The sequence below is a fragment of the Stomoxys calcitrans genome, chromosome 1 (genome assembly GCF_963082655.1).
Source record: "Stomoxys calcitrans chromosome 1, idStoCalc2.1, whole genome shotgun sequence".
NCBI classification, from domain to species: domain Eukaryota; kingdom Metazoa; phylum Arthropoda; class Insecta; order Diptera; family Muscidae; genus Stomoxys; species Stomoxys calcitrans.
In genome coordinates, this window is record NC_081552.1 from 103,606,028 (window position 1) to 103,628,702 (window position 22,675).

General features: G+C 41.1%; 1 protein-coding gene across 1 annotated transcript in view; it reads right to left on the reverse strand.

Annotated features, from left to right (window-relative positions):
• Positions 1 to 230: 230 nt before the first annotated feature.
• The window catches only part of LOC131996711 (uncharacterized), a 74,615-nt gene continuing 52,170 nt past the window's right edge, over positions 231 to 22,675 (reverse strand). Inside the window, exons 2-3 of the mRNA XM_059366485.1 lie at positions 3,630 to 8,641; positions 231 to 388 (exon numbers count right to left, since the gene is read on the reverse strand). Of these exons, the coding sequence (XP_059222468.1) occupies positions 231 to 388; positions 3,630 to 8,641 (5,170 nt within the window). The remainder of the gene's footprint in view (positions 389 to 3,629; positions 8,642 to 22,675) is intronic.

Below are 22,675 nucleotides of genomic sequence, written 5' to 3' on the forward strand. Positions count from 1 at the left end.
TTAATGGGCAAAATTTGTTTGTTTGTTAGTTGCGGAGAATCTTTCTGCCGAATTTTTTCTGATTTCATGCGGATGTAAATCTGATCTCAAAAAGTAAATAGATGGATCGGTTTATACGGCCTTTTATCTATTTATTAAGTACCAATTTTCAATCATATTGCATAAAAGTTAAGGTTTCTAGGAGTTTAGTAAGTTAAAAATGTAGATCGATTTGGGATCGTTATCCAAATCTAACCGACTCGCACCGATACGCGTGCAACAATAAAGTGTGATTTGTGTGACACGATACATCTGTCATGTCGCCAAGCTGCAAATGATGCCCGAAGATACATTGATTGACGATCAATCCATTCGAAATGCACTGGGAAAGGTATGAAGGCATCATGTACTGTAAAAATAAATAGATAGTTGCAAATATACCATATCAAAAAGTTAAAAATTAAAAAAAAAAAACCTTTTTGCGATGGTTTTATTCAATTCAAATTTATTTAAGTGTTAAAAACTTCCTAAAAATCCCTAATTAAAAAAAGTTTTTTAAAGATTTATGACGCTTTTGCCATTTTTTTTTTCAGACGTGAACCCTTGAAATACAGGTAAATTACATTCCTTGTGATTTCTTTTATTTCCCTCCAATGTCCATTTTACGCCATACAGTAACAGGTTAAAACATTATTTGAATTTTTATAGCCTTCACCACAGGATGGGATATACTACTAAATAAGCGTCTAAGACACCATAAAGTATATGTATTCTTGATCGTCCTAAATATATATTCGTATCTCGGAATAGGTACTACCTATTACAAAAAAATGTTAAAGCCTTTTGGAGTAGGCTAGAAATGGACTCCAAAGACTCAACATCTGCGGTGGTGGCGTCAGACCGCTGCATGTTGTCCTCCCCTCCTATAGGTGTGGCTGCCTTGGCACCTGTAGTGGAGAGTAATGCTTCAAGCGCACAACTAGTCGTGGGGGGAAGCACAGTTTGTCCCCAGCCTTTAAGTAAAGGTGGTGTTTCTGACTCGGATTCAGACAGCGACTTTGTCAACGAAAGAGTCATCGCAGCGGAATCGAGAGATGAGGGCATCGGGATGACAGCAGAAGTAACCGATGGCTTTGCTAAGCTCACAAGCAAACCGAGAAAGCGATCCGGTGCACGACAAAGGAGCCAAAGGAGTATGTACCGGCAGCGTAATCGGGCAAAAGTGCAGGATGCTGGAAGGGATAGAACTGACATGCACTGACAAGCACTTCTACGGAAGCTGGAAAAAGAATCAGATCCCCCGAAGTGCATTACACTGCTAAAATACTGAGGAGGAAAAGTACTCTGGGAAATCCAAGCCAGCTAGCCCTCATTGGAGACTCCAGACAGTGTCCTGCGGAGGTAGACAAAGTTGTAGAAGGAACGAAGGAAGCGCGCACGGCCCCTAAGTCTTCATGGAGGACTGTGACTTCCAAAAGGAGGCCACAGCCATCACGGAAGGGGAATATGGTCGCTGAAAATGGTAAAGAGCCGCCCTCTTACGCCAGAGTGGCAAGGAAGCACAACAGAGATGAGCTGACTTATGCAGTCATCAATATCGGCTGTGCATCCGGTAGGATTCCACCAGGTCCCAAGTGGTGGATCTGGTTAACGATCGGATTTTTGAACATGTCTGGAACTCTGTAGAGGGTCCACCCATACAAATGATGAGCTGCGAGTTTAGAGGGGACGCTGCGTTTTGCGTCGGCGCAATGTATTGATACCGTCAAACAGTTAGTCAGAGGTATTCACGCTCCCTGGGAGGGTGCAAAGCTCGACCTTGTGAGAAAGGTGGATATCCCACAGCTCACAAAGTCTACGGTCTTCATCAAGGGATGGGGCAGTAAATTTAGGACGGAACCCATGTTGGGACTCTTGGGCAAGCAAAACGAAGGTTTGATCGCAGAGAAGTGGGAGGTCTTCCAAAGGGAGGAGAAGGAGGAAGGAACTCTATTTGTGGTTGGCATTGATCAAGTCTCCGTGACAAGTTAGACTAAGACTAAAGGCATGGCGCACCACGGGAGCGAAGCTGTCTTTTTCAAGATTGGGAAAGGTATGAAGGCACGTGGGGGGAAGAAACGTGGGGGGATCTTTCAGTGTGCAGAGATGGGAACCACCAAATATAACTCTGAAGATTCCTAGTGGAGAAGAGTGGACTGTAGGGTTTGTTGTTGTTGGAAGTTATTATTTCTCAATAGAGAGAAATAATAACGTCGTTGTAGCAGTTGCCCAAATGATAAAACAAAAAAAAACAATAGCCGTATGAGTTCAACTTTCAACGTTATAAATTTTATTTAAAGTAATAAAAAAGTAGAGAAGAGAAGAGATGCTCACCTTTTCGTGGTTGTGCCAGAAGTGAAGCAAGTGTAACTTCACATACGAAAGGGAGATATTTTAGTACTTACAAACTAAGTGCCTATTCTATTACCACTTAGCATATGTGGTAGGGAAATTTAAATACATCTCTTAGATAATTCACAATAACAGACGTTAGGAAATTCAATTTCATTTAAATAGTTCAAATTCATGTAAATAGTTAAGGACAAAACTTCAATTTTGTCCATGGCGCCGGCCTTGCACTTGTGCAACAGAAGATGCACAAAGCACGGACGCCAAAGACTTTATGGCCTCAGAAAGAAGCATCGGATCTGGTTGCATAATATTGGGTAAATTATTTTTCCTTGTCTTGGGGTATCGTTTGGCCGTCTTTTGTACCTTGCTGTGTTGTTGTTTGGTCTTTCTTAAGGTTGTAGATCGTTGTTGACCTTGAGGCGACGTTTTATTGACTTTTTGTGACTGCTGACCCAGTCTAGAACGGAGATTTATGCTGACTTCTGTGCTCCTCTCGGATTTAGGCTCTCGAGTAGGCTTCGGATGCAGCATAGTATGATGTTGATACCTGCACTTGCGGCACGTTTCCTCGGAATGGCATTTTTCTATCGTGTGGCTCCTCGCAAGACAATTGATGCAGTATTTAAATTTGCGGATAACGATCCTTCTGTCTGACACACTCATCATTACAAATTTAGGGCAGTACCGTAAGGAGTGACGCATCTTGCACAACATGCAGGTGTATATATCACGTACGCGCATTTTGAACTTTCTTTTGATGATCTGAAATAAGAAAGTAGGTTAATGCCTAATTTTATTAGAGTGGGGAGTCTGAAATGACATGTTATTGGATATGTTAAATGAATCGGATGAAGCGATAGAATATTGCAAAAAAAAAAAAAAAACGGTCAAAGGCTAATCTAAAATTGGCAAGTGACATAGCTTCACGATGGGGCGGGTTATCGTCCCAGAAGATACCCGAATATCCGCGATGCGGATATTGTCATCAGACCCAGAATATGTCTTCACAATACGTCCCAAGCGCCAGTCACTTGGGGGCAACAAGTCGTCCATCACGACTACAAGCTCGCCGATCTTTATATTCGGAGACTTGGTTCTCCACTTATATCGTTTCTGCAGCGCTTTTAGATAATCTTCCTTCCAACGTATAGAGAATTGGTGATGAATAGCTTTTAGCTTAAGCCACCTATTTATTACAGAGATGTCTTGTGCAATCGGTTCCGGAAACGACATTATGGGAGACCCCTTCAAAAAATGGCCTGGAGTCAAGGCTGTGAGATCATTCGGATCTTCTGACACAGCGGAGATAGGGCGTGAATTCAAAACTCCCTCAATACGAGCCAGAACTGTAGCAAATTGTTCGAATGTGAACAAGTGGGCCCCTGCTATCCTCCTAAAATGGTGTTTGAAGCTCTTAACTGCCGATTCCCAGAGTCCCCCCATATGTGGAGCATGGGGGGGTATAAATTGCCATTCAAACCCCTGTGTCGAATATTTCTCCGAGATATCTACAGCTGTGACTTGAATAAAGCTCCTGAATTCCCTGAGCATCCTCCGACTTGCACCAATGAAGTTCCTTCCATTGTCAGATACTACCTTGCGAGGTAGTCCTCGCCTCCCCAAAAATCTGAAAAAGGCCGCCTCAAAGGCCAGCGAGGAAAGCTCTGAGCAAGGTTCTAAATGTATGGCCTTTGTGGCGAAACATACAAATATGCTGACATAGCCCTTTAAGAGAGGAGACCGCCGTAGAGTTGAACTTTTAAGCTCAAAAGGCCCGGCAAAATCTATGCCAGTGACATGAAAGGGAGGAGTTAATGCGCATCTCTCCGGAGGCAGTGGAGCCATAATTTGAACACAGGGTTTTTTCCTGAAAATAATGCACGTCTTGCATTTGCGAATTATACTTTTAACCCTAGGTTTGAGACGTGAGATGTAGAATTCTGTTTGCACCATTCGACACATCAATATACATTCGCCGTGGACAAGAATAGAGTGCAAATAGAGTAGATATAATTGACAAAAACGTGATTTCCCAGGAAGAATGATAGGGAATTTTTCATTGTACGGCAGGGAACAAGAGGCGAGTCGACCGTTCACACGTAACACATTGTTCTGATCCATGAAAGGGTTCAAGCATTTCAAGGAGCTTTTCTTAGACAACTCCTCAGACTTACTGACCTGTCTATATTCCTCGGCATACCACCTGAGCTGAGCCAACATTATCAATCGATTTTTCGTAAATAAAGCTTCGGAATGGATGAGGACTGGAGATGTGTTCCTGGGTTTACCCCTGAATCTACTTAGGCAGTTATTGTAAAAACGAAACATGTGGGAAATAACTCTCAATGCCCGAGAATAAGAAGAAAATTGAATCAAAATATCCGAGTCCTCAACGACCTCATGCATGACCCGAACATTAGGACGTTTTCCTATCTCAGGGATGATCAATGGGCTCCTGTTTGGCCATTCTGACGGTGCCTCCTTTAACCAAGTGGGTCCATTGAACCATAACGTATTATCAGTCAGATCGCGGGGCCTGCATCCCCTAGTTCCCAGGTCTGCAGGATTATCATGGGTAGGAACATGTCGCCAAGTTCCACCAGGTATAAGATCGTGTATCTTGGACGTCCGATTCGCTATATAGGTCTCCCATGTCCATGGTGGTTTCATTAGCCAGCCTAGCACTATAGTGGAATCCGTCCATAAGGTAATACCACCTATTCGAAAGTCAAAAGTCGATACGACGTAATTAACAAGTTCTGCCAAAAGATACGCTCCATTTAACTCTAAGCGTGGTAAACTTACAGTCTTGAGGGGGGCAACTCTGCTCTTTGCAAGCAATAGATTCGTACAAACCACAGAATTTGAAGCTGTGCACCGCACGTACACACAAGCACAGAAAGCAGATTGTGAAGCATCACAAAATCCGTGGATTTCCACCATGTCAGTAGGGTTATATTGTAGCCATCTTGGGATTGAAATGGAGTCGATGTGGCTCAGATCAGAGACAAGAGCATCCCATTTATTCTGAGATTCGGTGCTGAGAGTTTCATCCCAATTAACCCCCTCCAGCCAAAGCTGTTGCATCAACACTTTAGACCTAATGACAATTGGGGCTACCCATCCCGCGGGATCAAATAATTGTGCAACAGCTGAAAGTACTTTCCTTTTTGTAGTGGTCCGGTCTGGAGAGATCGATCCAAGGGAATAAGAAAATTTATCGCTCATTGCGTTCCACTTAACGCCAAGAGTCTTAGTAGAACTGGACTCGTCAAACTGAAGAAATTCAGAATCAAGCAAATCCTCCTTTGCCACCTGAGAAAGCAATCTGGAATCGTTTGCGGCAATTTTCTTTAAAGGAAAACCGGCACTGGATAGAACTGTCTTCAGATCATTCTGAGCATCAATAGCCTCATCAATTGAAAATCCTCCGGATAGTATATCATCCACATATGTCTCGCCTCTAAGAATATCCGCAACTTTGGGAAACTGGTCTTCAGTATCGGAGGCTAATTGGAGCAGAGTGCGAATGGCCAGGAATGGTGCACAATTTATCCCGAATGTCACCGTTTTCAATTGAAAATCTCTTACGGGGTCATTGATGCCCGGGCGGATGAGTATTCGCTGATAAGGCCGGTCTTGCGGATGTATAAGGACTTGACGATACATCTTCTGTATGTCTCCACAAAACACATACTGATATTTGCGCCAGTTAAGAATAACGGAGATCAAGTCAGATTGAAGAGCCGGTCCAGTGTGTAGCACATCATTGAGCGAATAGCCTGACTTGGACTTGCGAGAGGCATTAAAAACCACCCTTAATTTTGTGGTTCTATGTTCGGGACGAATTACCGCGTGGTGGGGTAAGTAGAATGAAAAGAACTTTCCACTCTCGGAAATTTCCTGTGACGAAGTTTCCTCCGCGTGGTCGAGGGAAATGTACTCATTCAAAACAGAGCAGTATTGAGATCCTACATCGGGTTCCTTAGAGAGATTTCTCCCCATACGGTTAAATTGAGCCAGAGCTAGAAATCGGGACGAACCAAGATGAATGGACCCAGGAAATTCCTTTTTGAATGGAAGCCGAACAATATAGCGTCCGTCCGTGGACCTTGTGGTAGTTCTTTCGAATAGTTCCTCACAATATGAATCCGATTCAGAGCCGAGATGAGAGGTTGGAACTTGTTCTTGTTCCCAGAATCTTCTCAGGAGTTGACTGATCGCAACCTCCTCCGATTCTATTACGTTGGTAGAGAATGAGTGATACGTTTCGGTCCGCATTGGACCACTAAGTACCCAGCCGAATATGGTATTGTAGGCTGATGTCTCGCCACAAATGTTCTTTTTAATACCTTCTAGATTTATGAAACGTTCAGAGTCGTTTCCAAGAATGAGATCTATTTGAGATGATCTGTTAAAGTAAGGGTCTGCTAAATCCAGCCCATCAAGCTCAGATGGATTAGAGATCTCAAAGGAAACTGAAGGAAATCGCTTTGTGACTTTAGGTAAGACAATGGCAGAAACTTCAAACTCTATACCATGCTTTTCTGACACAATGGTCAGTTGACATTCTTTCTCGGACGATTGCTCTTGATTGCCAATACCCGTTATCAGAAAATGGGCTTTTGAAGTTGGAATTTGTAAACGGTTTAGCATTTTTTCAGAAACGAACGTTCGTTGAGAACCTGGATCGATCAAAGCCCTTATGGTGAAATGCTCTCCTTGATGCGCAATCTGGATCAATGCAGTCCTTAGAAGAATCATGTCATTGTTTGAAGCCAAATTAGCCTGGACAGAGCAGGAGCGTTGTGAACTAGCGGGAGCCTCAGCTTGAGACGAGATATTTGTCCTTACCTCGTTAGATGCAGGACGAGTTTCACTGGCGGTTTCTGATTTCTCAGTTATCGTGCCACTATCTTTATGTGGTTTACCTTTAAGGTGAAGAAGGGTATGGTGAGTCTTGTGGCATATAATGCACTTGTTCTTACTCCTACAGTTTGATTTGAGATGAGCTGAGGATAGGCAGTTGCCACATATTTTGTTTGCATAAACAAAATCAACTCGTTGTTGAGCAGTGAATTCCCGGAATTTCTGACAGGATCTTATGCTGTGTTTCGAATCACATAGGGGGCACGGAGACTGGTCGAGTTTATCCTGTGAATGATATGTCTGAATTTTCTCAGGACTTTTGGTAGGAGGTGTATTTCCTTGTTTAGTGGATTTTATACTATGAATTCTTTCGACCACTTCAAATCGGTTAACCAAAAACTCATCGAGTTGGCTCCAAGTTGGCAACTCGCGGTGGGATTTAAGGGATTGTTCCCAAAGTGCCAGAGTCTCGTCAGGCAACTTGGTAGACACTAGGTAAATTAGCAATGGATCCCAACTCTCAATATTCACGCCGAGTGTCTTCAAGGTACACAAGCAATCGTTGGTTGTGGATTGAATCTTTTGGATAGATTCACTGTTCTCTACCATTGCGACAGGAATATTGAACAGCACTTTCAACTGATTATCTACCAGCACACGCTTGTTCTCGTACCGGGATTTTAATGCGCTCCACGCTAGACTGAAATTTTCGTCGCAGAGAGGGAATCTCTTAACTATTGCGCCTGCCCCCCCTTGAGTCTTGTTCCTCAAATGATAAAGTTTCTGAGCTGGGGTCAATTTCGGATGGTTCACATATACGGCCGTGAACATGTCACGAAACGAGGGCCATTGCTCATATCCGCCCTTAAACACCTCTGTGTCACAGGGTGGCACTTTAATGCAGATATTCGAAATATCTTGAGACGAGTTGTGGGACACATTTTGGTTTTGGGGTATATATTCCGGAACGAGACTGTGCCGTGTGTTTTGACGAGAATACCCACCGGATATTCTGAGTATATCCAGAATCTGGGACCTGGCGGTATAATATGCCTCAGAACTGGCATGAAAATTAATTTTTGCATTTTCCCGGAAATCCTTCGTATTAGAGGCCCGTGGTGACAACATTAGACCCTCATAGGTCTCCTGCAATCGTCTCCAACGATTCTCCAAGTCCTCCAGCTTCACCTCTAAAACCGAATCAGTCTGATCCGCAATATCGCTTTGCTCGAACTGTGTGCAAAACGCGACCAGATGGTCACAATTGAATAAAAACTTCTCTTGATCGGGCGAAGCCTGAATTCTGTTAAATGCTCCTTTCGATCCCGATGCATCTGTAGACGCGTTTGCGTTCGACATAGTGTCGGAACTCGCCTCTGTTGTGCTCATTTCCGTTATAAGACTATACGAAGCAACGTCAACGGAAAATAAAAGAAGAATCGAATAGATCTTTTGGTGTCCGGAAAATCTTGCGTACCTAAGGAATAGTGATGAAAACCGCCTCTATTGAAAAGACAGAAACCGATGATTCGAGACAATCTCACAGTCTCCAACAGACATAAAACGCCTAGGAACCACAACAATCCCGTTCTTCAACAAAAAAAAAAAATTGCCAGCAGAAGATTGGCGAAGCGTACAAGTTTGAAGTGTCCCAAACGTAAAGAAAAATAGAACGCAAGTTCCGACAATCTGATCGATCTATATGTAGGTATAAAATCTTCTTATCAAGAAAGATAAAAAAAAACTAAACATAAACTTGGCAGAAAGAGCAGGGCACTTTCTTTTAACACAATGAGTATAAAGAAGCTATATCCAATAACTTATGCCGTAAGTGCGTAGATTTCAGAACGACGAAGTCCACTACAAATCCGAACGATATGTGTCGGAAATGATTACTTAAGGCGGAGTAGAGATGCAGAGCAAAAAACTCGAGGCCAAGTTACGTTTGAGTAATGAATTTCAATTCATATAAGTAAAGACTGCCGGACCGGACCGTGGACAAATGAGATTATCCAGATTCAATAGTAAAATTTTACAAATTAGCGGAAGTGAATCCGAATAAATTAAATGTGATAAATATTTGCATTCAGTCTAATCAAAAATCCAATAAGGATAGTGTACTTAACGATGTATACGTTATTCAGGCAAAAATCTGCCACTTTAAAGCATTCAAGGTCTATAAATCAAAGACGTCTAATTAAAGCATGTACATTTCTATATTTATTCGTAGGTGCGTTGTAAATTATATTTTATTACTATCTGTGCAAACTTCACTTCGAATTTGTTTATTCGGCCTTGCATATGTTCAATCGAACTGAGATTTTCGTTCGAGTGTATGGTAGAGTTTCATCTCAGCTGATCATATAACAACAGTAAATGTATCTAAGCGATGTTCAAATTGTTCGATTTTGTTTACATTTATTCTTTCTCCATGATTTGTTTTGATCATAACTTTCTGTAATATGATTTCTTGGAATATTCCAATATGATGGCAGTACTACATGAACTGATTATGTATGAAGGCAGTGCAATATGATAAATATGAGGGAAGTGCAATAAGGGAGGAAATGTGTGATGTCGTTAATGATGTGATGTCTCAATGTGAAATTTTTAATGTTATATAAACTACATTTGTTAGCAAAGAGGCCATAATAAGGCGATAAAATGAGATGAATAATAAGGAATAAGGCGATAAATGTAAACAATTTACCTGGTTGTTGGAAATGTCATATTTTTGATTTTGTTGCATTCAGCCTAAACTGTTTTCTGTTCAAAATAGATTTTCACACTATTCACAAATTTTCATTAAGTAATTGCTTTTAATTTTTTTTTTTTTTTTTTTTCAAAATTTTATTTAGGCAAATTTCTAAAATAAATATTTAGAAAATTTTTCCAAGTATCTTCAAATCTTCAAATGGGTTTAAATATTGAAAAGAAAGTTTTAATCTCTTTCTTTTTATTTTATTTTGTTTTGCTGTTCACTTTTTTCTTACTTCTTTTTGTCTTCCTTGTCTTGTTACTACTCGTTATTCCTATTTTAATATTCTCGTTCCTTTAATTTGCATTGTCGTACTTTTCTCTATTCCCATGTCGTGGGCGGTTTTTTCTTTTTTTCTTGTCCTATTAACTGGCTTCCAATGAGAGAAAAATAAACGACGAACGAGTTACAAATCAACTAAAAGAGGAGAGCTTAAACTCGAAAAAACCAACCAATAGGAAAACTGTTATACATAAGACCGGATTAAATTACTTCTTTTTATCTGTTTTCTTTAAAGTGTAAAGAAAAAACCGTTAGGAGCAGTAAATCACTGAGACAAAAAAAATTTTAGGCTTTTGGCGAAGAATATGAAATTTTTTGCAAAACAACAAAAAATATATGGATTTTCCCGTTTTCAGACATTGGGTAAATTTTAACACGACTGTCGGACGGACATCACAAATTTCGATATCATATTGCACTTGGGGTTTCTTTTTGTTGGATTCCTTCTTTTTAAAGGGTATTTTTTGTGAATTTCGTGATTTTTAAAATTTCTGGTTTTCTAACGAAAAAAAAAAAAATACACCTTTGTAAAAGATATCCAATGGAGACATATATAATTTTTTTTTTTTTTTTTTTTTTTTTTTTTTTCGATTTTTTGTGGATTCTTTTCTTAATTATATTTTTTGATGTTTAACTTGACAACAAATATTTTAAAAATCTTCTGAGCATTTTATTAATAATTTTTTTCTTTTTTTTGGTTTTTTTAGTAATTTTTACCGATTTTTTTTGGTTCTATTTTACGACGATCAACGTGGGTGTGTCTGACTGTTTCGCGACGGTCAGCAGATAACACAAAAGGGAGTGAATGCGCACTTACCGCAGTTGTTATACGACTAATTACCATTAAGGGCAATGCAAAATGAATAACTTGTGCCTGTTTCCAATGGACGGTTCGAAGGACCATGAAGAAACGTGGGGGGATCTTTCAGTGTGCAGAGATGGGAACCACCAAATATAACTCTGAAGATTCCTAGTGGAGAAGAGTGGACTGTAGGGTTTGTTGTTGTTGGAAGTTATTATTTCTCAATAGAGAGAAATAATAACGTCGTTGTAGCAGTTGCCCAAATGATAAAACAAAAAAAAACAATAGCCGTATGAGTTCAACTTTCAACGTTATAAATTTTATTTAAAGTAATAAAAAAGTAGAGAAGAGAAGAGATGCTCACCTTTTCGTGGTTGTGCCAGAAGTGAAGCAAGTGTAACTTCACATACGAAAGGGAGATATTTTAGTACTTACAAACTAAGTGCCTATTCTATTACCACTTAGCATATGTGGTAGGGAAATTTAAATACATCTCTTAGATAATTCACAATAACAGACGTTAGGAAATTCAATTTCATTTAAATAGTTCAAATTCATGTAAATAGTTAAGGACAAAACTTCAATTTTGTCCAGACTAAGATAGGCAGACATTTTAATTCTGCGACACCAGGCCGTGCAGTGGCAGGTGACTTAACACTGCCCAAGAAACAGGGCGGCCGACAACGAGACACTAACGGCATCTCTCAATATTGGAAAGAAAGACTGATCCTAATACTAAAATATCAGGCAGTGCTGTGGCGAGAGACCTAACACAGCCTAACAAACAGGATCCCGACGGCGGACCCATCATCGACTTAAAGATTCGGAATACTGGGATAGGAAAAGATCCTAATATTGAAATATTAGGCAGCGCAGCTACAGGTGATGGTACCATCACCTACTCCCAAGAAGCCCATTTACTTAAGATTTGGAAGGCTAAGATAAGCAAAAATACTAGTATTGAAACACCAGGCAGAACAGGGAATGGAAACCCAATACAGCTTAACGATCAGCTTAATCAACTACCAATTATTCTATGCTATTACTGGAACTCGGCCGAGGACCTGCGTTATTTGTCATAAAAATTTTAATTATATATTTTCCCCAGAGTTGTCAACATCGGATGCAACAGTGGTGGTATAGGGAGACGGTGGCATCACTTTATCTGCCTTTCGACTTCCGACACCGCCACCCTCGTCGGAGCTGCAACGGCTGGTGAGGAAAGCAAAACAGACAGGACATGAGGTACTAATAGGGTGCGATGCGAACTCTCACCACATTTCTTGGGGTAGTTCCAACACTAATAAGCGGAGCCAAGCCCTGGCAGAGTTCTTGAATACTAACGACCTAATAACACTTAATATTGGTAACACCGCTATCTTTGTTAATAGGATTAGGGAGGAGGAGACTTGGGCAAGATAACTTAGATTGTCCAAGCGTAGAGGACATTGACGAAAATGTCAACAGGATTACGACTGTACTGGTTGCGTCCTTCGAAGATAGTTGTCCTCTTCGGGAAAGGAAATCAGACTAAGAATACAATGGATAAATTGTGTGTCAAAAGACATAAATATAAGGGAGAAAGTGGCACAGGGCACTCCACAGGGGAGCATTTTATCGCCACTCCTATGGGTGACCACCATAAATGACCTATTACGGATGCTGACTGAGGAGGGATTTGAACCCGTCTGCTACGCAGACGATGTTATAATATTTCTAAGAGGTAAGGATCCAAACGAGCTATGCGGAAGGGCCGAAAGGGTCTTGCATGTGGCATAAGACTGGACTAGACCCAGAGGTCTCAATGTTAACCCAGAGAAGATTGAAATATGCCTGTTCACGAGGAAGACCAAGATGAGCCAATTTAAAGCACCACGTTTCCTCAATAAGACGATTTCAATATCTGACAAGGTCAAATACTTAGGTATGATCTTGGACAGGAAACTGAATTGGAAGTGTCACATTCAGGAGCGTACTGAAAAGGCTCACAGCTGTTGGGCACTATGTAGACGGGCAGTAGGCTCGAAATGGGGCCTGAATCCTAGGATAGTCCACTGGCTCTACAGGAGCGTGATTAGACCAATACTTACTCACACCTCAGAAGTTTGGTGGACTGCTATCGAGAAAAAGTGCAACATAAGGATCATACATCTAGTTAATGTTGTCTTGGCATAGGCGGATCGATGAGAACCACTCCCACTAGGGCGCTGGAGACTATTCTATATATCCGACCTATTGACCTACAGATTAAGTGTGAGGCTGCCATTGCGTCTATGAGACTTAAGGCGATGGGAGAATGGATTGAGGATGGGAGCGGCACCATCGCGGTTTAATCGAGGCGACAATAGGAAACCAGGAAGAAAGCGAAAAGGTTTTTGATCGGATACCTGAGATGAACCTTGAAGTCGAGTGCGAGGCACTGCTGCCATCGGCACAATTTTGGATTGACGGAACCCTAGTATTGACATCTGGAATATCATGTTACACGGATGGATCAAAGCTAGAGGACAGCGTGGGCCTGGGGGTTTACATTGAGAACCCAAGGACTGACATCTGTTTTAGACTGCCTGTCTATAATACTGTCCTGCAGTCCTAGATCCGTGCGATCACGGAATGCGTGAAGTGTTGTGGTGCTAACGCGAGGACGTCGAGTCTGAACATCTTTACCGATAGTAAAATTGCCATAAGGGCAATAACAACCAGGACGGTAAGGTCACGAACAGTCTTGCAGTGTAAGAAGGAGACTAACGCCTTCTCTGAGGATGGGAAAATCCGCATCGTTTGGGTGCTGGTCCATAACGTAATAAGGGGAAATGAAAGGGCCGACCATTTGGCGGTGAAGGCCAGAGGACTGCTGTCAATAAACTTGGTTAATTGCAGTCGTGTTAAGGGAGTGGGCGACGAATGCGCATGCAACATTGTGGAAGAGCGAGACGTGCGGTAGGACGGCGAAGATCAGGGGAGGGATCCAGATCGTGAGAAGACAAGGCTATTACTGAAAGGAAGCAAGAAGGAGGTCAGTATAGCTATTGGTATCATAACGGGACACATAGGACTACGACCTCACTTATGTAAAATCGGTGAGGCAGGTGATAGCATGGGTAGGGCATGCGGGGAAGATGATGAGACGTTGCAGCATTTCCTTTGTCATTGCACGGCTTTCGCGTCCAACAGATACCGATGGTTAGGTGGAGACACAATATCAGACATTGGGGTGGCATTGAAAACAATTACGGATTTTGTAAGTAGCACGGAATTCCTAACTTTAAATTTTAATTTTTAGAGGTTACTTTATAGTTTGTAGAGCTCACAGCAAGCCGATTACTGGCTTAGGTGTATGTCCATAGTGGCATGGGGCGGAATAATATTTGCATCCTCTTTTCTACCTATCCTAACCTAACAAGTAAAAGCGTGGTAAGTTCGGCCGGGCCGAATCTTATATACCCTCCACCATGGATCGCATTTGCCGAGTTTTTTCCCGGCATCTCTTGTTAGCAAAAATAGGATAAAAGGGAAAGATTTGCTCTACTTCTAGAGCGATATCAAGATATGGTCCGGTTTGCACCACAATTACATTATATGTTGGAGACCTGTGTAAAATGTCAGCCAATTTGAATAAGAATTGCGACCTTTGGGGTCTCAAGAAGTAAGATAGAGAGATCGATTTATATGGGACCTTTATCAGGCTAAAGACCGATTCAGGCCATCACAAACACGCATGTTGATAGTCATGAAAGGATCCATTGTACAAAATGTCAGGCAAATCGGATAACAATTGCGACCTTTAAAGGCTGAAGAAGTCAACATCCCAGATCGGTATATATGGCAGCTATATCAGGTTATGAATTAATTTGAAGCTTATTTGGCACAGTTGTTGAAAGTCATAATAAAATACTTCGTGCAAAAATTCATTCCAAGCGGATAAGAGTTGCGCCTTCTAGAAGCTCAAGAAGTCAAGACCCAAGATCGGTTTATATGACAGGTATTCCAGGTTATTGACCGATTTGAACCGTACTTTACACAGTTGTTGTACGTCATGGCGAAAGACGTCGTGCAAAATTTTATTCCAATTGGATAAGAATTGCGCCCACTAGAGGCTCAATAAGTCAAGACCCAAGATCGGTTAATATGGCAGGTATATCAGGTTATGGACCGATTTAAACCATACTTGACAAAGTTATTTGGTATCATAACAAAAGACGTCGTGCAAATGTTAATTCCAATCGGATAAGAATTGCGCCCTCTAGAGGCTCAAGAAATCAAGACCCAAGATCGGTTTATATGGCAGCTATATCAAAACTTGGACCGATATGGCCCATTTACAATCCCAACCGACCTACACTAATAAGAAGTATTTGTGCAAAATTTCAAGCGGCTAGCTTTACTCCTTCGGAAGTTAGCGTGCTTTCGACAGACAGACGGACGGACGCACAGACGGACGGATATGGCGAGATGAGAATAAATTGTCTCGACGATGAAGAATATATTTACTTTATGGGGTCTCACACTAATATTTCGAGTAATTACAAACAGAATGACGAAATTAGTATACCCCATCCTATGGTGGTATAAAAACTATAAATCATTCAATACATCATTTTAATATTCTTTTTTGTGAGGATGAACCAAATTATCTGCGATCAATTTCATTTCTAGTCTTTTAAAACGTATTCCCATGAGTAGAATTCAGTTCAGATTATTGCAACCCATGTAATCTACATTCCTCTGACTCACACATTTCGATTTATAACATATTTATGAAGTGAACAAAAATTTGAATTCAAACTTTTAAAATAAGCCATTTACTATCTTTCGAATTTATCGAATAAGCCGATTAGCGCCCCTATCGCCATTAACCAAGTGTGCAGCCACAAATGGCGTATAATTGAAAATCATAATCCTCCCTTGTTTACACAAAGGCATCAATGGACTCAAATCGTTGAGCTCTATGCCAGACAAATGGTATCCTCAGCAGAAAAACATTTGCCACTTCAGTAGCGAAGGCTTGAAATAAGCAACCAATTCAACCCCTAATTAGTTAATGTTGATACCTTTGCGATCGACAGTTAATTATCAAAAAGATCCTGTCATCTCGAATACTGGTTTTCACACAGACAGCAAAAAATGAATGGCCCATTATAACAAAAGGTTCGCTTAAATGGGTGTCCCCGTTACAGTTGACTTTGGATGATTGACACAAATGCGAATGGCTTGACTTTACAAATTGAGTACAATAAAATTCTCCCTGTTTATATTTTTGAAAAGATGATGTTTTACAAAAAGCGTGTTTCATTTCCTGACAAATTTGACGAAGGAATGACAGTTAGTGAAAACTAATTTGAGCATTTAGCAAATCGAATAGGGGCTAGCAATGGAGGACTAAGGATTTTTCCATGTGAATGCAATTTACTCGTAAATAGGGATGAAATAAGTGTATAGACAATAAGTTCCGCAGTGACGAATTTCATTTATACTTCTCCAAATATTTAATTTGTCGGCATGAATATACATTATGACAATGAAATATATAAGATATAATGAATCTGTAATCTGTCCACGACAGAAGAAATAGCCTTCTATGAGCTTTAAATGTCCAATTCAACTGTACGAAGGTCAAATTGACACAATTTTTTCTTGTTCTTATTTCTTCAAACAATATGTCCATATTAGCGATTCCATTATCGGCTGAAACCAAAAGGCTTTGATTTGGCTTCTATTTAGATAGTAAGTTGATTATTGTTTGAACCATTGAGTGGAGCGCACGTTTTGTTATATCTCTCCGCATGAATTTTTCTGTAACTCGTAATAGGTCTTAATTTTTGAAAAAAAAAAAAATTAATCACTCAAGGATAGTGGTATTCATTAGGCGGTTGAAGATCTGCATCTCTTTCCAATGTACAGCAGCAGGTCTAAAGGCCGGGAGTAGGCTTAGAATGGACTCCAAAGACCCAACAGCTGCGGTGGCGGTATCAGGCTGTAGCATGTTGTCTGCTACCCTCGAAACCTCGAATGGTAGAGCGGCTGCTCAGGTTCCACCAGCCGACAGACGACTGGTGACGGAGTCGAGTCTTAAGGACAAGGTTCTGTTCTAACTTCGCATGCCTACAATTTGCCCAGGCCATCGGCCTTCCCCTGCATAATAGAAGGCTCATCGCTCTCAGGTTTATTGACAGGCTTGGTGCGAATCATCCTAAGACTCACCGTTACGGAGAGACACTCACTAAATTGGGCTCTCAGATACGCTGCAGGGCACCGTAGCGCAGAGGTTATCATGTCCTCCTATGACGCAGAAGGCCTGGGTTCGAATCCTGTCGAGACCATGAGAAAAATTTGTGAGGTACTATACCATGTTACACTTCTCTCCAAAGAGGTGTCGCACTGGGGCTCGCCATTCGGACTCGGCTATAAAAAGGAGGCCCCTTATAATTGAGCTTAAACTTGAATTGGACTGCACTCATTGATATGTGAGAAGTTTGCCCCTGTTCCTTAGTTTAATGTTTGTGGGCAAAATTTGCAATTTGATACGCTGCATAGGCTAACCCAACTTCTGAAACGGCATCGCAGTCAGAAACAAGTAAAAGCGTGCTAAGTTCGGCCGGGCCGAATCTTATATACCCTCTACCATGGATCGCATTTGTCGAGTTCTTTTCCCGGCATCTCTTCTTAGGCAAAAAAAAGATATAAGAAAATATTTGCTCTGCTATTAGAGCGATATCAAGATATGGTCCGGTTTAGACCACAATTAAATTATATATTGGAGACCTGTGTTAAATGTCAGCCAATTCGAATAAGAATTGCGGCCTATGGGGGCTCTAGAAGTAAAAAAGAGATCGATTTATATGGGAGCTGTATCGGGCTATAGACCGACTTGAACCATAATAAACACGTATGTTGATGGCCATGAGAGGATCCGTAGTACAAAATTTCATTCCAATCGGATAAGAATTGCGCACTCTAGAGGCTCAAGAAGTCAAGACCCAAGATCGGTTTATATGGCAGCGATATCAAAACATGGATCGATATGGCCCATTTACATTACAAACCGACCTACACTAATAAAAAGTGTTTGTGCAAAATTTTAAGCGGCTATCTTTACTCCTTCGGAAGTTAGCGTGCTTTCGACAGACAGACAGACGGACGGACGGACATGGCTAGATGGACATAAAATGTCGCAACGATCAAGAATATATATACTTTATGGGGTCTCAGACGAATATTTCGAGTAGTTACAAACAGAATGACGAAATTAGTATACCCCCCATCCTATGGTGGATGGTATAAAAAGGCTGCGGTTTTGCTAATGTCGCTAGGGACAGTTTGGTGATAGCAGTTGTCGATCAGGGGAGGATAACAGGGTTGTATACCTAGGAATAATTGGAAAGGGATAGTCAATGGACTGTCATCAGTATACTCCGATGTTCTTGCCGAATTTCCTGGGTCCCTTCCACTTTGTGATGATGAAGGCTGGTATCGGGACCGATGCAAACTAATTGCATTCGGGGATCAACGCTCAATTGAAATGTAACGTTGCGGTCTAAAAAAGATTGGTGAGATCTGACCAGTCGCAGTTCTAGATTTAGTCAAGAAGAAAGATATTCGTTCTCGATCAAAGGAGCATGCTTGGATTTAAAGGATTACCTCAGATCCTGAATCGATACTTGTAAGACTAAGCGAATGTAATCCCAATCTTTCTACCACCGAGTGGAAGATTGGTAGATTGAATGAGGCTGATGGTGACCGGAAACATGTAGTATTCGTACTACCGAACTCCGGCTGTCTCGCAGAGTTGTATCCTACGGACTAAAAAAGTTGAATCTGCAGGTCCATAGAAGCGGTGTGTTTGGAAAATCAGGCGACAACTTGGCAGTTGTTGCTGAACACTTGCCTGAGGAGCTATCGATCACATCGCCTTCTGGCGGATTGCAGAAGACTTAAAATCCCCCTGCCACGATCGAAACTGGTTGCACAGCTTAAGGTGTGCGCCAGCGGGGAAGCACGAAACTCAAAAAGAAATTCAACAGCAGCAGCTAGTAAAGCATCTAAGGAGGAATAAGAACAAATCCTGGAAGGAAACTCTGCAGTTTCGTGAAGGATACATCTGAGGCCTCTAGGCTATGGAAGATTCTTTCTTCGAGAGCTATTGCGGTGGGGTGTTTTCAAAAGTCAGAGAATTTACGGACAATGTCTTGTGCGGAAATACTAGAACTTCTCTTTGACACTCATTTCCCGGGAACCTTCCCAGGCGTAATTACTTTAGGCGTAAGACAGGTGTAATTCTTTGCAGCAGGAGATACAAGTTACCTACAGTGGCACCTGTCTCCTTGTGAGGAGAGCAAGTTCCATTTCCAGAAAGCGCAAAATAACTTGGTGTTTTGCTACACAGGAATATAAACTTAAAATCCAACATTTTGGAAAGGACAAGAAAGGCAACTCTTGCCCTATACACCAACAAGAGAGCCATTGGCTATACTTCAAACGCGTCATGCAATGGGTATATACTGGTGGTCTGGTGGACGGCGCTTCAAAAGTCTACCCACAGTTCAATAGTAAATCGGATGCAAAGAATGGTTTGTTTGTGCTTCATAGCCGTACTGAGGATGATACCATCTGATGCAGTGAATTTAATGCTACATCTAATGGCTAGACAAATTACTGCTGCCACTGCCGTGAGGCTAAGACGCTGTCTCTTTGGTCATGTGGCTGCTACGAACATTGTGTTATCCTTGATACAATGTCCGATGTTCGAGGCAGTATGGATTACACCTTGCCTTAGCCGCTTTTTGATGCTGTACCACCATTCCTGATAGAACCGATTGGAACAACGATACCCCTGGAAATAGAAGTTACATATATTTTTATACGGATCGTTCCAAACTAGACCACCAGGTACATTTTGGGATGTATTCTAAAGATTTACGTCTGGTCATATCGAAAAGATTATCCAATAACTGCAGTGAATATCAATCGGAGATCTTTGCAATTAAGGAAGTGGTGGAATGGATAAGATATAATGTCAAAACGATGATTGACATAAATATCTTCTCAGACAGCCGTCAAATTCCTGGAGAACGTATTTCTGAACACAAAAACAGTCATCGACTGTCGCAAATCTCTCAACGAGATGGCTGAACAGTTAAAAAATGCACTTGTTTTGTGTCCTAATCTAGACTTAAAGAGGTCTACTGCTTTGCTGTCACTGGCTAGAACAGACGTCTCAGTCATTGTGTCCTTCATGATAGGCCACCGTCTGATCGGAAAACATGCTGACAGACTGAAGGTTGCCAGTAACGATTTTGCAGAAACTGTGAGGACATCGACGCAGAAGAGACTATAGAACACCTTCTGTGTGTGTCCCGCACAAGCAGTTCGAGTTCCACTTTAGGTTTTCATTTCTTGGAGAACCTGTCTGATTTAGCGGATGTGAACGTTCGCAAGTTGTAAGGCTTTTTAAAGTGATCTGGACGGTTCAGCGGTAGGCACTAGAAGTTATCTTCCTTCTTCTGTTCCTGTGGTATAACAATATAGCTGCTATCTAGACCGATCTCTCGATTTAAAATCTTGGCGCCATAAAAGGCACATTCATAATCCGTTGTGACTTTCAATAACTGTGCCAAGTACGGTCCAAATCGATCTTTAGGCTGATATAGCTCCCATATAAACTGATCTCCCTCTTTGACTTTTGAGCCCATGGAAGTCACAATTTTTGTCCGATTTAGCTGAAATTATGCACATAGTGTTCTGTTATGACTTCCAACAACTGTGCCAAGTACGGTTTAAATCGGTCTATAACCTGATATAGATCCCATATAAACCGATTTGACTTCTTGATCACCTGGATACCTCAATTTTCGTCCGATTTGAGTGAAGTTATGTACATGGTGTTCTGTTATGACTCCCAACAACTTCGCCAAGTACGGTCCAAATCGGTCAAGAACGTGATATAGCTCCCATATATAGCTCAAGAAATCAAATCAGGAGATCGGTTTCTCCTGATTTGATTTCTTGAGCCCTTACCAGCATCGATTTCTATGCGATGTGGCTGACATTTTACATATAGTGTTCTGTTGTGACTCTCAACAACTGCGCCAAGTACGGTTCAATTTGGTCTATAACTATATATAGCTCCTATCAGGGACGTAGACGAATGATTTTGTCTAAAGAAAAAATTTGAATTAAATTTATTTTAAACAACAAATTTCGGAAAAGATTTTTAAAATGATTAAATTTCATATTTGTAATATTCTACTACAACAACATTTTGCTGAGGCCAGGGCTGCCTCATAATTATTATTCTTAAGGACAAAATTGTAACGAAACTCTTAGTAAAAACAACATTTTAATGAAATTTTTTCTAAGCAAATTTTTATAAAATTTTTCTGAATACAAAATTTCAGCGTAACATTTTCTGATGACAAATATATATTTTTAAGACAAAATTTCTTTAACATTTTTTTAAGGACAATATTTGAATTAAATTTTTTCTAAATACAAAATTTCTATTCAATAAAATTTTTTTAAAGACTTAATTTTAATGAATTTTTTTAAGGACTAAATTTTAACGAAATCTCTCTAAAAACAACCTATCTTCGAGATTATTTTTTAAAGGCAAAACTTCAATAAACTTCTAAATATCCATTTCGGCCTCTATAAAGTATATATATTTTTGATCAGCGTAGGTTAGGTTGAAGGGTGCAGATATTAATCCGCCCCATGCCACTGTGGACATAACCTAAGCCAGTAATCGGCTTGTTGTGCTCTCTTAGAACTATGAAGTAACCTCTAAAAAGAAAATTTTAAGTTAGGAATTCCGTGCTACTTACGATAACCGTAATTGTTTTCAATACCATTTCCCCAAGTTGGTATTGTGTCCCCACCTAAGTACCGGTAGCTTTTAGACGCGAAAGCCGGGCAATGACAAAGGAAATGCTTCTACGTCTCATCATCTTCCCCGCATGACCAGCACATACTAACAATTGCCGCACCGATTTTGCATGAGTGAGCTCGTAGTCCTATGTGTCCCGTTATGATACCAATAGCTACACTGACCTCTTTTTGCATCCTTTTAGTAATAACCTCGTCTTCTCACGATCTGAATCCCCCCATAGGATTTTCGCCGTCCTACCACTCCCTTAACTCGACTGCAAATAACCAAGTTTATTGACGGCAGTCCTCTGGCCTTCACCGCTAAATCGTCTGCCCTTTCATTTCCCCTTATTACGTTATGGCCCGGCACCCAAACGATGCGGATTTTGCCATTCTCAGAGAAGGCGTTAGTTTTCTTCTTACACTCCAAGACTGTTCGTGACCTTACCGTCCTGGTTGTTATTGCCCTTATGGCAATTTTACTATCATTAAAGATGTTCACGTTAGCACCAAACCACCTCACGCATGCCGTGATACTGGGTTCTCACTGTAGACCCCCAGCCCAACTCTGTCCTCTAGCTTTGATCATACGTGTACCATGATATTCCAGATGGCAATACCAGGGTTCCGTCAATCCAAGGCAGTGCCGATGGCAGCAGTGCGTCGCACTCGACTTCAAGGTTCATCTCAGGTATCCGATCGGAAACCTCTTCGCTTCCTTCCTGGTTTCC